Genomic DNA, 14,261 nt, shown 5'->3' on the forward strand with positions numbered 1-14,261 from the left:
TTGGAATCTGGATTGGGATCGCATTATATGTGTAAATTGCTTTGGGCAGTATTGACAATTTCACAATGTTAAGTCTTCCTATCCAGGAGCATGGTGCATTCTTCCATTTATGTAAGTCTCTTTTGGTTTCTTGCAGTAGTGTTTTGTAGTCCTTTGTTTTTCCAGCCCCGCAGATTCAAAAGTACATGATTTTTTACCTCAGCTCCAAACTCCACAAGCTATAAGCCTTCAAACCTTCAAAATGTTCTTATCTCTGTGGGTCCGAGTTTTGGAGCTCTGTCCTGGTTCTTTTTTGCCTGGTATTCTGAGTTATTGCTGATGGTGACCTTCACTATACCTCCACCTTAGCCTCCATCAAGCCCCGCCCATTATTCAGTATTTTGCCCGTAGAATCCTTCAGTATTACAAGTTGAGGCTTAAAGTTTTTCTTCAGTTCCCTCACCTTCTGGATTGTTGAGTGTGTTTTCCCTTTTGGTTCAAAGACTCCAGGTCTTTGAACATTTTGTTGTAATATTTTACTTTGTCTTCTTTTGCTGCCTTTTTGAAATTTTCTATTCAGCTCTTTTACCTCCTCATTTTTTACATTTGCTTTAGCATCTCTATGCTGGGGAGCAAGTTTCAAAGCAAATCTTTTTCCTTCTTTCTCATCTTCTTAATGACCTTTTCTTTTTTCCTGTGTGATGTTCTTGATATCATCCCTCAGCTCTTCTCATTTCAGTCTTTAGTGTCTAATGCATCAAATCTGTTCCTCAGATGATCTCTAATTCAGGTTGGATACATTCAAGGTCATATTTTGGCTCTCATGGGCTTGTTTTCATTTTCTTCAGCTTCAGTTTGAATTTGCACATGAGCAGTTGATGGACTGTTTAACAATCTGCCGTGGCCTTGTTTTGGCTGATGATATGAAGTTTTTCCACCATCTCTTTCCACAGATGTAGTCAATTTAATTTCTTGTGTATTCTATTTGGTGAGGTCCATGCTGTTTGAAAAAGGTATTTGCAATCAAAAATTCATTGGTCTTGCAAAACTCTGTCATGCCATCTTCAGTATCGTTTCTATCACCAAGGCCATATTTTCCAACTAGTGATCTTTCCTTTTTGTTTCTAACCTTTGCATTCCAATCACCAATAATTGTCAATACATCTTGATTGCGTTGTTTTTGTTGTTGTTAAGTGCTGTTGAGTCGGTTCTGACCCATAGCGACCCTGCGATTGCATAGTGATGTATTATTTCATTATAAATGTTACGTGCCATTGAGTTGTGTCTGACTTATAACAATCCTGTATAGAGTTTCCAAGGAGCAGCTGGTGAGCTTAAACTGCTGAACTTGTGGTTCACAGTGAGTTTACAGTCAAGTACATTAACCTATAGCCATAGCATTAGGGCCTGCTGAGTGATAATACTCTAATTTTGTCATCCTTTCATATTACCTATGATTCTTCTATAAGTAAGAACTTTTTCATTATGCTGTTATGTAAAAAACAAGGTAGGAAAATTGTATTATTCTCTTCCCTATCACTGTTATACAGGATCACTATGAGTCAGAACCCATTGACAGCAGTTAATAACAAGATCAAAGAATCTATTTAATAGTTTTAAAATCCAATAACATTATTACTAATAAAAACTTACTGAATATAGTTTTAAGGTTTTAGCGTGATTATTTTTATTCATAGAACACACCTGTAGGGGTATGTGGTAAATTACTTTGTTTTAATTCTCTGAGTAGTTTCCTATAAAGTAACTTAGTTTGTTTCATTTTTTGTGTGTGTGTTTTTTTAGTGAACCTTCTTGTTTTATTTTTCATTTTCTAATTAGATTAAAGGAGCTCTGGTAGCGTAGTGGTTACGAATCGGGCTGCGAACCTTAGGGTCAGCGGTTCGAAACTACCAGCCGCTCCGCGGGAGAAAGATGAGGCTTTCTACTCCCGTAAAGATTTACACCCTCGGAAACCCTGTACAGGGTCGCTATGGGTCGGACCCGACTCGATGGCACTTAACAACAACAACAACAACAATTAGATTAAGGAGCTCTGGTAGCGTAATGGTTACGAATTGGGCTGTGAACCTCAGGGTCAAGAGTTCGCTACTATCAGCTCTTCCATGGGAGAAAGATGAGGCTTTCTGCTTCCGTAAAGATTTACAGCCTCAGAAACCCTGTACAGGGTTGCCATGAGTTGGAACCGACTCCACGGCACATAACAACAACAACAACAAATTCGATTATATACAGTTTCAGAGTTAAAAGTATGTCTGAAGATAACATTCAGAGAGTTCTGACTACTGCCACCTTGCCCCTGTTTTGCCTATGTGTAATCATTGTTTTTAGTTTTTGATTATCCTTGTTTTTATTGAAGATAAAATCCTTGTTTTTATTGAAGATAAAAACAAATTCATACTTTGTCCTTGTTCTTAAAAGGAATATTTTTTGCATTTTGTTCTTTTTTATCACTATATATATATCCTGACAGTATATAGAAATCTCTGTTTTAGAACTAAACAAAACAGAAAAGTCAGCATTATACTTCATTGTACAAATATTTCATGGAGTATTTAGTCTGGTACTAATGAACATTTGAGTTATTTGTTTCAAATCTCTTGCTATTGCAAATGGAATTGCAGTGAGTAATTTCTTTATATACTTTGTTATTATATCTTAAGGGTACATTCCTGGAAGTAGACTTCCTGAGTCAAAGAACAGATGCCTTTGTAATTTGTTCCCAGTGCCATAGTATCATTTCTGACTTAGAACAATCACACATAACAGAGTAGAGCTGTTCTTTAGGCTCTCCAAGACTGTAAATCTTCATGGGAGCAGACAGTCTCATCTTTCTTACACAGAGCCCCTAGTGGATTTGAATCATCAGCTTTGCAGATAGCATCTTATCACTTAATCTACTACTCTACCAGGGGGTTTCCCTTATAATTTGCTAGCTTTTGCTAGATTACCGTCCTTAGGATTTGAACCTTAGGATTTGAATCCTTAGGATTTGCATCCCCTGTATGGCGTTGCTGGTTAATGTGGTAAACTGTAACGTCGGTTTGGGCCGTTAAGGCCAGCAGTTCTGACTCAACAGCTGCTCCTTGGAAACCTTGTACAGGGTCACTATGAGTTGGATTTCGACTTGATGGCACTTCGCAACAACAACAGCAATGCTTGCTTTACCATGGCATTCATTTACAGTATGTTGTCAAAAAGGTTGGTATTTTGATAGTTTGACAAGTGAGAAACTATCAATTTTAATTAGCTGTTCTATTGTTATGAGGTTGCTGAGCAATTTTTCTTAGGCTTTAAGGGCCTGTGCATTAAGAGGTTGAGTAAGGGGGCGCATCTGACTTCATCAAGAAAAGGAGAACCAAACTCACCAGCCCAATGCTGATTCCTCTGAGGCAGAGGTCAAACATAATCCCACAGTCCTCTACCCTTCATCGTCGTCTTTTTTTTTTTTTTCGGTCAATTTTGACACCAACTTTCCCTTCCAAGCTATTCCTTTGCTTCTTTTTACGTTTGAAAATTCATTGCAATGGCTGCACAGAATTCACAGACCATACTAACATTAAGGAGTTTATTAGGAAAGTTAACAGGTTACCATTCAGTATCAGGAATGTTTGGGGTGCTGTTTGTGGTTAGGACAGCCTCTTCTCTACCATGCCTTCAAGTAAGTTTTTCTCTGACCATCAGCACTTTGACCTGGCCTCTGCCCTGCTCAGGGCAATGTTACAAAATTCTTTTAGCACTGCCATTAAATACCCAGAAGGCACGCTACTTCACCCCACCATAAGCCTAAACCCAAAAAGCACTCAGCTAGATACATGGGTCAGCAGACCCCCCATTAATTAAGTGTTTGGAAGCACCCAGTTGTGTGAGTAAGCCTTTTGCCTAAAGGCACTCAACTTCATTTACACGAGGGATTGAGAATCCTACCACTCTGGCTGTGCTGTTCCTCTAGTGTCACAGCTTTCTGTCCCTGGATTGAGGGGGTTCAGTGTGCAGTGAGCGCACGATCCAAAAGACTCGCTCTGTAGTGGTTCTTCTTTCTTGATGGTAGTGAGATTTCACACACACACACCCCTTCTAGATGGTCATTTTATACCCAGCAGGATGGCAAAATTTGACCAATACCCATGTTAGAGTTCCAAGTTTTTACAATTACAATTATCTCTGTTAACAGTCATTCACAACTGAGTCACCTAATTTTATCAGCATCTTTCCTCACCTCTCACTCAGACCTATCAGAATAAGGAAATACATGCAATATCCATGGTATCATTCAGTCTTTTGATAGGAATTACAAAAACTATGGCTAGAAGCTGCTGTTAGATGTCATCAAGTCAATACCAAATCATAGCGACCCTATGCACAACAGAACGAAACACTGCCTGGTCCTGAGCCAACCTCAGTATTGTTGCCACCCTTGAGCCCATTGATGCTGCCACTTTGCCATTCCATCTCACTAGGGATCTTCCTCTTTTTCTTTGACCATCTACCTTACCAAACATAATACCCTTATCCAGTGACTGGGCCTTCGTAACAATTTGTCCCAAATAAGAGAGCTAAAGTCTGGCCATCCTTGCCTCCAAGGAGCACTCTGGCTTAAGTCCTCTTCACTTTCAGCAAGCAAGGTTGTATCATCTGCATATCGCAGGTTGTTAATGAGTCTTCCTCCCATCGTGATGCCACATTTTTCTTCACGTAACCCAGCTTCTCAGATTACTTGCTTAGCATACAGGTTGAATAAGTATGGTGAAAAGAATGCAACCCTGTCACACACCTTTCCTAATTTTAAACCATTCATTGTTTCTATGTTCTGTTCTAAAAACTGCCTCTTAGTCTATGTACAGGTTCCTCAAGAGCACAATTAAGTGTTCGTTCAGGAATTCTAATACTTTGTAATGTTGTCCATAGCTTGTCATGATCCACACAATCTAAAGCCTTTGCATAGTCAGTACAGCAAAGATAACATCTTTCTGGTATTCTCTGCTTTCAGCCAAGACCCATCTGACGTCAGCAGTGATATCCCTTGTTCCACGTCCTCTTCTGAATCCGGCTTGAACCTCTGGAAGTTCTCTGTCAATGTATGCTCGTAGCCGTTACTGTATTACCTTGAGTAAAACTTTACTCAAGGTAATTAAAGATATTAAAGATACTGTCCTATGATTTCCGCATTCCATTGGGTCACCTCTCTTTGGAATGGGCACAAATACTGATCTCATCCAGTCAGTTGGCCAGATAGTTGTCTTCCAAATTTCTTGACATAAATGAGTGAGTGCCTCCAGTGCCGCCCCACTTTTCTTGAAAGATTTCAATTTTTATTCCATCAATTCCTGGTGCCTTGTTCTTTGCCAGTTCCTTGAATGCACCTTGGACTTCTTCCATCAGTATCAATCATTCAATAATTTGCCCTTAGACTCCTTCAGTAACAAAAGCCGAAGCTTGGATTTTTTTCTTCAGTTCCCTCAGCTTAAGAAATGCTGAACTTCCCTTTTGGTTTTCTAACTCCAGATCTTTACGTATTTTGTTATAATATTTGACTGTGTCTTCTCAAGCACACCTTTGAAATTTTCAGTTGTGCTCTTGTACCACCTCATTTCTTCCATTTGCTTTAGCATCTCTATGCTGGAGAGCAAGTTTCAAAATCTCTTCTCACATCCATTTTGATCTTTTCCTTCTTTCATGTCTTCTTTTTTTTTGTTTTCTTTCATGTCTTCTTAATGACTTTTTGCTTTCTTCTTGTTTGATGTTCTTGATGTCATCCCAAAACTCTTCCAGTCTTCAGTCTTTAGTGTCATATGTATCAAATCTGTTCTTCAGATGATCTCTAAATTCAGGCGGGATATATTCAAGGTCATATTTTGGCTGTCGTGGATTTGTTTTCATTTTCTTCAGCTTCAGTCTGAATATGCATATGAGTAATTGATGGTCTGTTCCATACTGGCCTTGTTTTGGCTGATGATACGAAGCTTTTCCACAGATGTAATCAATTTGATTTCTGCATATTCCATCTATTGAGGTCCATGTGTATAGTTGTCTCTTATGGTGTTTAAAAAAGGTATTTGAAATGAACAAATCATTGATTTTGCAGAATTTTATGCAATCTCCAGCATTATTTCTATCACCAAGGTCATATTTTCCAAGTGCTGATTCTTCCTCTTTGTTTCCAACCTTTGCATTCCAATCACCAGTAATGATCAATACATCTTGATTGTATGCTTGATCAATTTCAGATTGAAGCTGTTGATAGAATTCTTATATTTCATCCTCACTGACTTTAGTGGTTGGTGCGTAAATTTGAATAATAGTGGTATTAACTGATCTTCCCTGTAGGTGCATGGATGTTATCCTATCACAGATAGCATTGTACCACATGACAGATCTTGATATGTTCTTTTTGATGATGTATGCAAGACCATTCCTCTTCAATTTATCATTCCTGGCTTAGTAAACCATGTGATTGTCAGATTCTAAATGGCTGATACCAATCCATTTCAACTCAGTAATACCTAAGATATCAATGTTTATATGTTCCATTTCATTTTTGTCAGTTTCCAATTTTCCTAGATTCATACTTCGTACATTCCAATGTCCGATTATTAATGGATGTTCATAGCTGTTACTCTTCATTTTGTGTTATGCCCCATTAGCAAATGAAGGTATTGGGGGCTTTACTCCATTCCTGTCAGCACAGTCACCTCTACTTTGAGGAGGCAGCTCTTCCCCAGTCACATTTTGAGTGCCTTCCAACCTGAGGGACTCATTTTCCTGCAATGTATCTGACAGTGTTTCTCAGCTATTCATAAAGTTTTCAGTGACGAAATATTCTGAAATAAGAGTTCATCACTCCTTTTTCCTAGTCTGTCTTCATCTGGAAGCTCATCTAAAACCTGTCCATGGGTGACCCTGCTGGTATTTAAAATACCTGTGGCATAGCTTCCAAAATCATAGCAACTTAAAGCCATCACAGTAGGACAAACTGACAGACGAGTGGAAGAACCATATTAAATAATTCAGTATACCATTCCTATCATTTGGCTAGTCTTTTGTTGGGTTAGAGTTCTTTTTCTTCTCTGTATATAAGTATAGAATTTGTGTAAAAGTCTATACTTACATGCAAAGAAGAAAAAGACCCTGGGCCTACAAAAACTGAAAGTTTGTGAACAACCTAGTAATCTGTTTTAATAAGCTCTTCAATGATGCTAATAATTGCTAAAGAGTTAGAGCCACAGTTCTAAGCCATTCTCCCTGCTTCCTTTTCACTATTTGCCAATTTGGTTAGCATGTGAATAGATCATACCACCCACCACTCCTGGTTACAATCATCCCTTGGGGCACTCCAATTTTCTTGAAGATTTCTGATGGCAATTCACTGTCACTCCTCACTGCTGTTGTTGTTAAGTGCCTTGTAGTTAGTTCCTGTTGACCCTGTATAGGGTTTCTGAGAAGTGGCTGTCCATTACATTAACGCGCATTAACACCAGGACTCCACACAGATGATTCTTACAGAACCTGATTTTGCAGTTCTTGGCCTTCCTCCTTCTCATATTTCCTTAGCTATTCATTCCATGCTTCCAACTTTATTTTTCCTTGCTTCCCAACTTTTTCTTGCTACAGAGTTGAGTGGGAATGCTTCTAGTGTTTTACTATTAATTAATATATGCTGTAAGGAGCTCTAGTAGTATAGTGGTTACAAATCGGGCTGCTAACCTGAGTGTCAGCAGTTCAAAACTGCCAGCTGTTCCAGGGGAGAAAGATGAGGCTTTCTGCTCCCATAAAAACTTACAGCCTCAGAAACCCTGTACAGGGTCGCTATGAGTCGGAACCGACTCCACGGCACATAACAACAACAACAGTATATGCTGTTGGCTTCTAGTACCCATAGCCATCAAATTGGTTCCAACTTACAGAGACCTTGTAGGACAGAGTTGAACTGCCCCATGGGGTTTCCCAGTATGCCGTTGTGGCTTAATGTGCTGGACTGCAAAGTCGGTTTGAACTGCAAGGTTGGCGGTTCAAGCTCACAACCCACTCTTTGGAAACCCTATGCAGGGTCACTGTGGGTTGGAACTGACTCAACACCACTTACCAACAGCAACAACAATCTTTACGAAAGCAGACTACCACATTGTTGCCCTATGGAGCAGCTGGTAAATGACAAATTTAAGTCTCATAGCTAATTAATTAAAGCACTAGGACTTAAACACTAGGACTAGAATATACCTGCCCAGCTTCCCTGTTCAGTTCTTTACCGTGGATTTTCACAGCATGTGATACATATTGGGCCGTTTTTAATTTACGAGGTATACCATAGAAGAATTGATGATTTTGAGTTGTGGTGTTGGAGGAGAATATTGAAAGTGCCACGGGCTGCCAAAAGAACCAATAGTGCCAAAAGAACCAATAGATCCGTTTTGGATGACGTGCAGCCAGAGTGCTAAGGCCTAGATGGCCAAACTTCGTCTCTCATACTTCAGACATATCGTCAGGAGGGACCAGTCACTGGAGAAGGATATCAAGTTTGGTAAGGTGGAGGGACAGAGAACAATCGGAAGAACCCCAACGAGATGGATAGGCCAAGTGGCAGCATCGATGGACTCAAGCATGGCAACAGTAGTGAGGTTGGCCCAGGATTGGGCAGTGTTTCATTCTGCTGTGCATAAGGTTGCTATGAGTCAGTACTGACTTGATGGCACATAACAACAACAACAACTGGTAATAAACCACTCCAAGGGAGAAATATGAGACTTTCTGCACCCAGAAACTTGTTAAGTGCCAAAGAGTTGGTTGTTGTTAAGTGCCATTGAGTTGGTTTCAACTCATATCTACCCTTGATAGGGTTGCGGTTCAAATCTACTGCAGTCAAGCACATTAACCCACAGTGTCACACCAGTATTCCAGAAGCATATGGTAGAAGCATGTAATTTAATGCTTTCTGCAGTCTTTTATATTTTATTATAACATATATTCCAGAGGTAGTTCTTCTTTTATAAGAAAAGAAACAAAACAGCTTTTTGCCATCAAGTCAGTTCTGAAATACAACTGGCCTTGAAGGTTTTCTAGGTTGTAATCTTTATGGAAGTGAATTGCCAGGCCTTTCTTCTATTGCACCGCTGGGTGGGTTCTTAGGTTAGCAGTTGATAGCAAACCGTTTGGGTCACCCAGGGACCTTACCTTGTATATATTGTCAAGAGCCATTGATTCCAACTCATAGCAACCCTGTATAGGATTTGCAAGGAGCTGCTGGTAGATTTGAACTGGTGACCTTGTGGTTGGCAGTCCAGTGCTGATCCTACAGCACCGCACCAGGAGCCCTAGTTTGTATGTGTTGTTGTTAAGTGCTGTGGAGTCGGTTCTGACTCATAGCAATCCTCTATAGCATGTTGGACATGTGGCTGGTGGGTTTGAACCATTAATTTGAGGTTCAAACCTATCTTGTTGTCTAGTGCTTATCCTACAGTGCCACACCAGGAGCCCTACTTTGTATGTGTTGTTGTTATTAAGTACTGTGGAATTGGTTCTGACTCATAGGAATCCTCTATAGCATGTTGGAGAAGTGGTTTTTGAAAGGGAAAAAACAACCCCACCGCTCATCAACCACACCTCATACCAAATGGCCCATCTAGAGACTTTTATTCAGGGTGAGGAAGGTAACCTCTGCGGGAGAGAGAAGGCAGGAGGCAGAAGGGAAGAGAAGAAGAAGAGGGAGTCAACGGGAAGGGAGGGGACATATAGGTTCAACAGGAAGGGAGTGGTCATTGCTGGGGTGATTTAGCTCTGGCCTATCAAAAGCCATGTTGTCCTTTAAACTACGTGCCTGTGTAGCGGGGAAACAGACAAAATGGAGTTGGAGGGAGGGGAGAGGGAAGAACCGGAAGGTATTGTAACAGTTTTTTATACAGTTAATTTTTAGTAAAGCTGTGCGATCCTATTTGCATTTTTCCAAATCTCTTTTTATGATTAGTGTTAAAGCAAGAAATAAGAATCTCTAGATAGCGTAGTGGTTACGAATCGGGCTGCGAGCCGCAAGGTCAGCTTTCTGCTCTCGTAAAGATTTACAGCCTCGGAAACCCTGTACAGGGTCTCTATGAGTCGGAACTGACTCCACGGCACATAACAGCAACAACAACAATAGTGTATGTATGCCTCTGTTGCCAAACCAAAACAAGGGTTTTCCACCTGTCACTGTAATCAGTCACAGAAATGGGGAGAGATTCTATCCAAGCTTTATAAGCAGAAAGCCAGCAGTCTGGAGGACAGAGAGAATAATATCTCAAGACCGTCCTGTCATTCACAAAGAGCAGGCAGTTTATATAAGGTAAGTTACATTTGGATGTACACTTCATCTGTTTTAACATCAAGATAGCATTTTCCTCAAACATTCTACTTTTAGGGAAAAGGAAAACAGTAAATTAACATACTTCCTCAAACATTCTACCTTTTGGGTCTCGGCTGCTTAATTACTGAGATAACTATCTAGGTGGGTTTAAGCATATCCTATTCTCCTTGACCTGCTTCTAGGACCACAAGGTCATCCCAGCCAATCTATAAACTTCCTCATTTGCAGGGTCCTTACTTGAGTCTTAATGACTAAACTTACTCCATTTTGTTTAGGTTGGTAGATCCATGCTATCATCTCCGGTATGAAGGGAACTCTTCAAATAAAATTAATAGGAACTGAAGCTCCTGTGTAGGCTTGTGCATTGATATCGTAGACAGTGGCAGTGACATGATCAGGCCTAACTTTAGTTTGGAAAACACAGAGCTGTATTTGGGAGGAATTAAAATACGTAATATTTTCTCTATTGAGAATTGGTGTCATTTTTAGAAATGTCTCAATCCTATTTTCACATGCAGTTGAAATCGTTTGAGTTTTATGCTGTAAGTGCTTTGTTTTTTTTCAACAGTGCATGACTCCTGATCAGCTGATGATGTTTGGCAAAGCAGGCATTTGCAATAGTAATACTGGGGTGAGAGTAAACATCGTTAGTATTTTAGGAGTTACTGGCAGCGTCCTAGCCAAAGAAGATGGTACTCTTGAAACCCTTAAGGTAAAACAATTAACATAAATGTAAAATAATTAAAAATGGGGAAGAATAAATATTGATGTAGGATTTCTGTTTTTAAGTCTATGATATAATGGAAAGACATCCAGAAGTTGCTTACAAAGGTGTAATATTAGAATATACCCTTTGGCTTGATCTAACTATATATATAATAGCAGGTCCTTGAAAAGCTGAATTATAGTTTGTCAATTAATTTTACTCCAAAGATATTTTTACAAAAATGTATTTGCCTTCAGTGAAAGACCAAATTCAGAATTTTTAAAGATGTCTTTTTCCTTTGCCTGTGCTTTAAATGTAATACACATGATTATATTTTCCTATTGATGAAGGAATGGGTCACCCAGTTTTCTCTGCACACTAAGTTAAAATGCTCTAAAAACACCACGCAGTTATTATAATATCACTTGTAAAAATATGACACCAACTGTTGTCTCATGGCATTCTACCCAGTTGGATTCAATAATCCATTGCAGTGGCCACACAGCATTCAAACACTATACTCACAGTTAAGGTGTTTATTAGGGAATTTAACAGATTACAATTTAGGACCATAAATGCTTAGGATTGTTTCAATCAGGACTGCCTCTCCTCAGCTGTACCCACAGGGAGACCTCTCTCTGCCCAGCCAGACTCTAACTCTGTTGGTTAGCAAACTTAGACCCCTTCCCCAGTTAAGTGCCTGGAGGCACCCACTCTGCAAGCAAACCTCCTGCAAGCAAAAGTTGCTCAGGCTGAGAAGTTCACTCTGTCTTGTGCTCTGTTTGTTGGTTCTTGCTTCTCTGCTACTCTTTCAGTATCACAGCTTTCTGCCCCCGAGTCAAGGAAGTTCAATGCACAGAGATCGCAGGGGATCAAGGATATGCTCCACTCCTGGCTCCTCTTCTTTGATTGTGAGATCCCCGTCCTGCTGCTGAGGTGTAGCTCATTTAAAACCCAGTAAGATTTTAAAATGAAATCCTAGTGTGGTGCTGTAGGACAAGCACTGGACTGCTAACCACATGGTTGGTGGTTCAGACCCATTAGAGGCTCCTTGGAAACCATATTCGAGGTCTTTGTGAGTCAGAACTGACTCAATAGCACTTTACAACAAGAAAATGGTAACATTGACCAATCCTCTCATTAGATTTTCAAGTGTTTTTACAATCAATAGTCCTATCACAATCACTGACAAATGAATCATAGCAACATCTATCACCTTCTGTTACCCAAACCAGTCAAGAAATAGTCATTTATTAGGAGTTTACAAAAGACTATGGATAAGAATCTACTGATGTGGGAAATTTCCACTGGAAAGGATGAACAGACCAGCCTGGAGCAGCTAGAAGAACAGAAGGTACTTCTTGAAAGAAACACCAACAGGAAAATTACAAAGCAACATAGGCAGTCCGACTGACTACTACAAGAACAAGCAAGTTGCTCGTCCAGGAGACATCAAAGCAAGTAGTTGGGTCCCCACAGGGCAAACCCCCTTCCAAGACTAAGACTCAATGGGAATGCACAAACAGACACGTGCTCTGACAGGTGACCACATTTTGGTCACCGATAAGGAGAAGTAAGGGAAAAACAGCAATGAAGCTACTAGCTAAGTCCAACCACATTCAGTAAACTCCTGTAAGCCCGGGTGGAGACCTGGTTCACCAGCAGTTTGGCAAGACCTGGAGACTCCTGGGCCCATAGTCAATGACATAGCCACAGAGGACTAGAGTGGAGAATGAAGTGTCCAGCTAATAAGAAGAGAGGGCATATGCACAAGAACACCCACACTTGCAGATAATACCCACTAGACCCGGCTTCAATGGCCGGATGATCAGAGCTCAACTAGAAGAGGAAAAAAAGAACAGTCTGATACCATTTGATGAACCTGACCTACACATATGGATACAGTAGCTCAAAAGAGGGAACAGATCTTTACAGCAAGGATCATTCCCACCCCCTCGATACACAGGGTAAACAGGGATGGGCAACTTGGACATAGGCTACCCCAAATGGGGGAGCTACAAGGGCAAGAAGTGACTGGCTTACAAGCATTCAAGAGGGTGCCTAGATCCATTAAGTAGTATCCAGTCTGTCAGGGCAGAACTGTTGAAAGGAGATGGAGATAGCACTTGTGTTACAATAGTAAATAATTACTATCAGGACTGACTGTGAGGGTTGGAAATGTAAAGGTAGACGTTTTGTAGCAAAGGAGTGGTTGCCTTTGCAGGCCAGGAGTGGAGGCCCCTGGTACCATCAAGGGAGAAGAGTGGAGTGCAGGACCCTACCCAGAGAAACATGATGCCAGAGATAGAGGCAGAGATGATGACATGGAGAAATGGAATGTCTGGGAACTTTAGACCCAGAGAGGGAGAGGGGCTGTGTGCTGACCACCAAGGAGAGATGGAGCAGCTGGGAACTGTAGTCCCAGAGAGAGGGAGGGCGACTGTGTGCTGACGACCAAGGGACAGGCTTGTGGGGTGTACCCTTTGGTGACCTATGGCAGTGTAATGATATATGATAGGATGAATGTAAAGCCAATGTTCTCCCATGTAAACTATCACATAATTCACAGTAAAACAGTAGGAGAAAAAAAGTAGACTGGATAGAAGAGACATTAAATCACTACACTGCATCACTGTAAATCTGAAGTGGCAATTCTGGTAGTGCCACTAAACTAAGGCATTTCGTCTGCGTATTTACTTTCAGCACTACATCTCATTGCAGTTGCTTGGTGACTGCACTACTAGTAAGTAAAATGATCCTTCGTTATGCTAGTAAGAATTAAAGTGTTGGTTGCTATTAAACTGATTATTGTAAAGTAACTTCTTAACCTGCTAAGAACTTTATACTGGTGACTTAATTTTTTAAAATTATTTTTACTGTGTTGTTCATAGGGTCTTCATGGGTCGGAGCCAACTTGACAGCACCTAAATACATCAAAAATATACATTTAAAAAGTCTACCAATTCAGTAATTGTTAAACATATAATTCAAGTAGCACTGATTACATTCTTCATATTGTGTAACTATTGTTGTTGTTGAATGCTGTCAAGTCTATTCTGACCCATAGTGGCCTTGTATAGTGTTTCCGAGGAACAACTAGTAAGCTTGAACCAGTGATGACATTGTGGTTCAAACCAACTTTGAAGTCCAGGACTCCTGTGCAACTATTATTAGTGTATGTTTCCACGTTATCTCCTAAGAAGTCACTGCCCTGCCCCCTCTCTT

The 14,261-nt window shown here is 40.4% G+C and overlaps 1 protein-coding gene across 1 annotated transcript in view; it reads left to right on the plus strand.

The window, feature by feature from the left end:
- Positions 1-14,261, plus strand: part of HEATR3 (HEAT repeat containing 3) — a 107,613-nt gene that overhangs the window by 77,944 nt on the left and 15,408 nt on the right. Inside the window, exon 13 of the mRNA XM_006874385.1 lies at positions 10,899-11,042. Coding sequence (XP_006874447.1) covers positions 10,899-11,042 — 144 coding nt within the window. The remainder of the gene's footprint in view (positions 1-10,898; positions 11,043-14,261) is intronic.

The sequence above is a fragment of the Chrysochloris asiatica genome, unplaced genomic scaffold (assembly GCF_000296735.1).
Source record: "Chrysochloris asiatica unplaced genomic scaffold, ChrAsi1.0 scaffold00273, whole genome shotgun sequence".
In the NCBI taxonomy this organism is placed as follows: Eukaryota; Metazoa; Chordata; class Mammalia; order Afrosoricida; family Chrysochloridae; genus Chrysochloris; species Chrysochloris asiatica.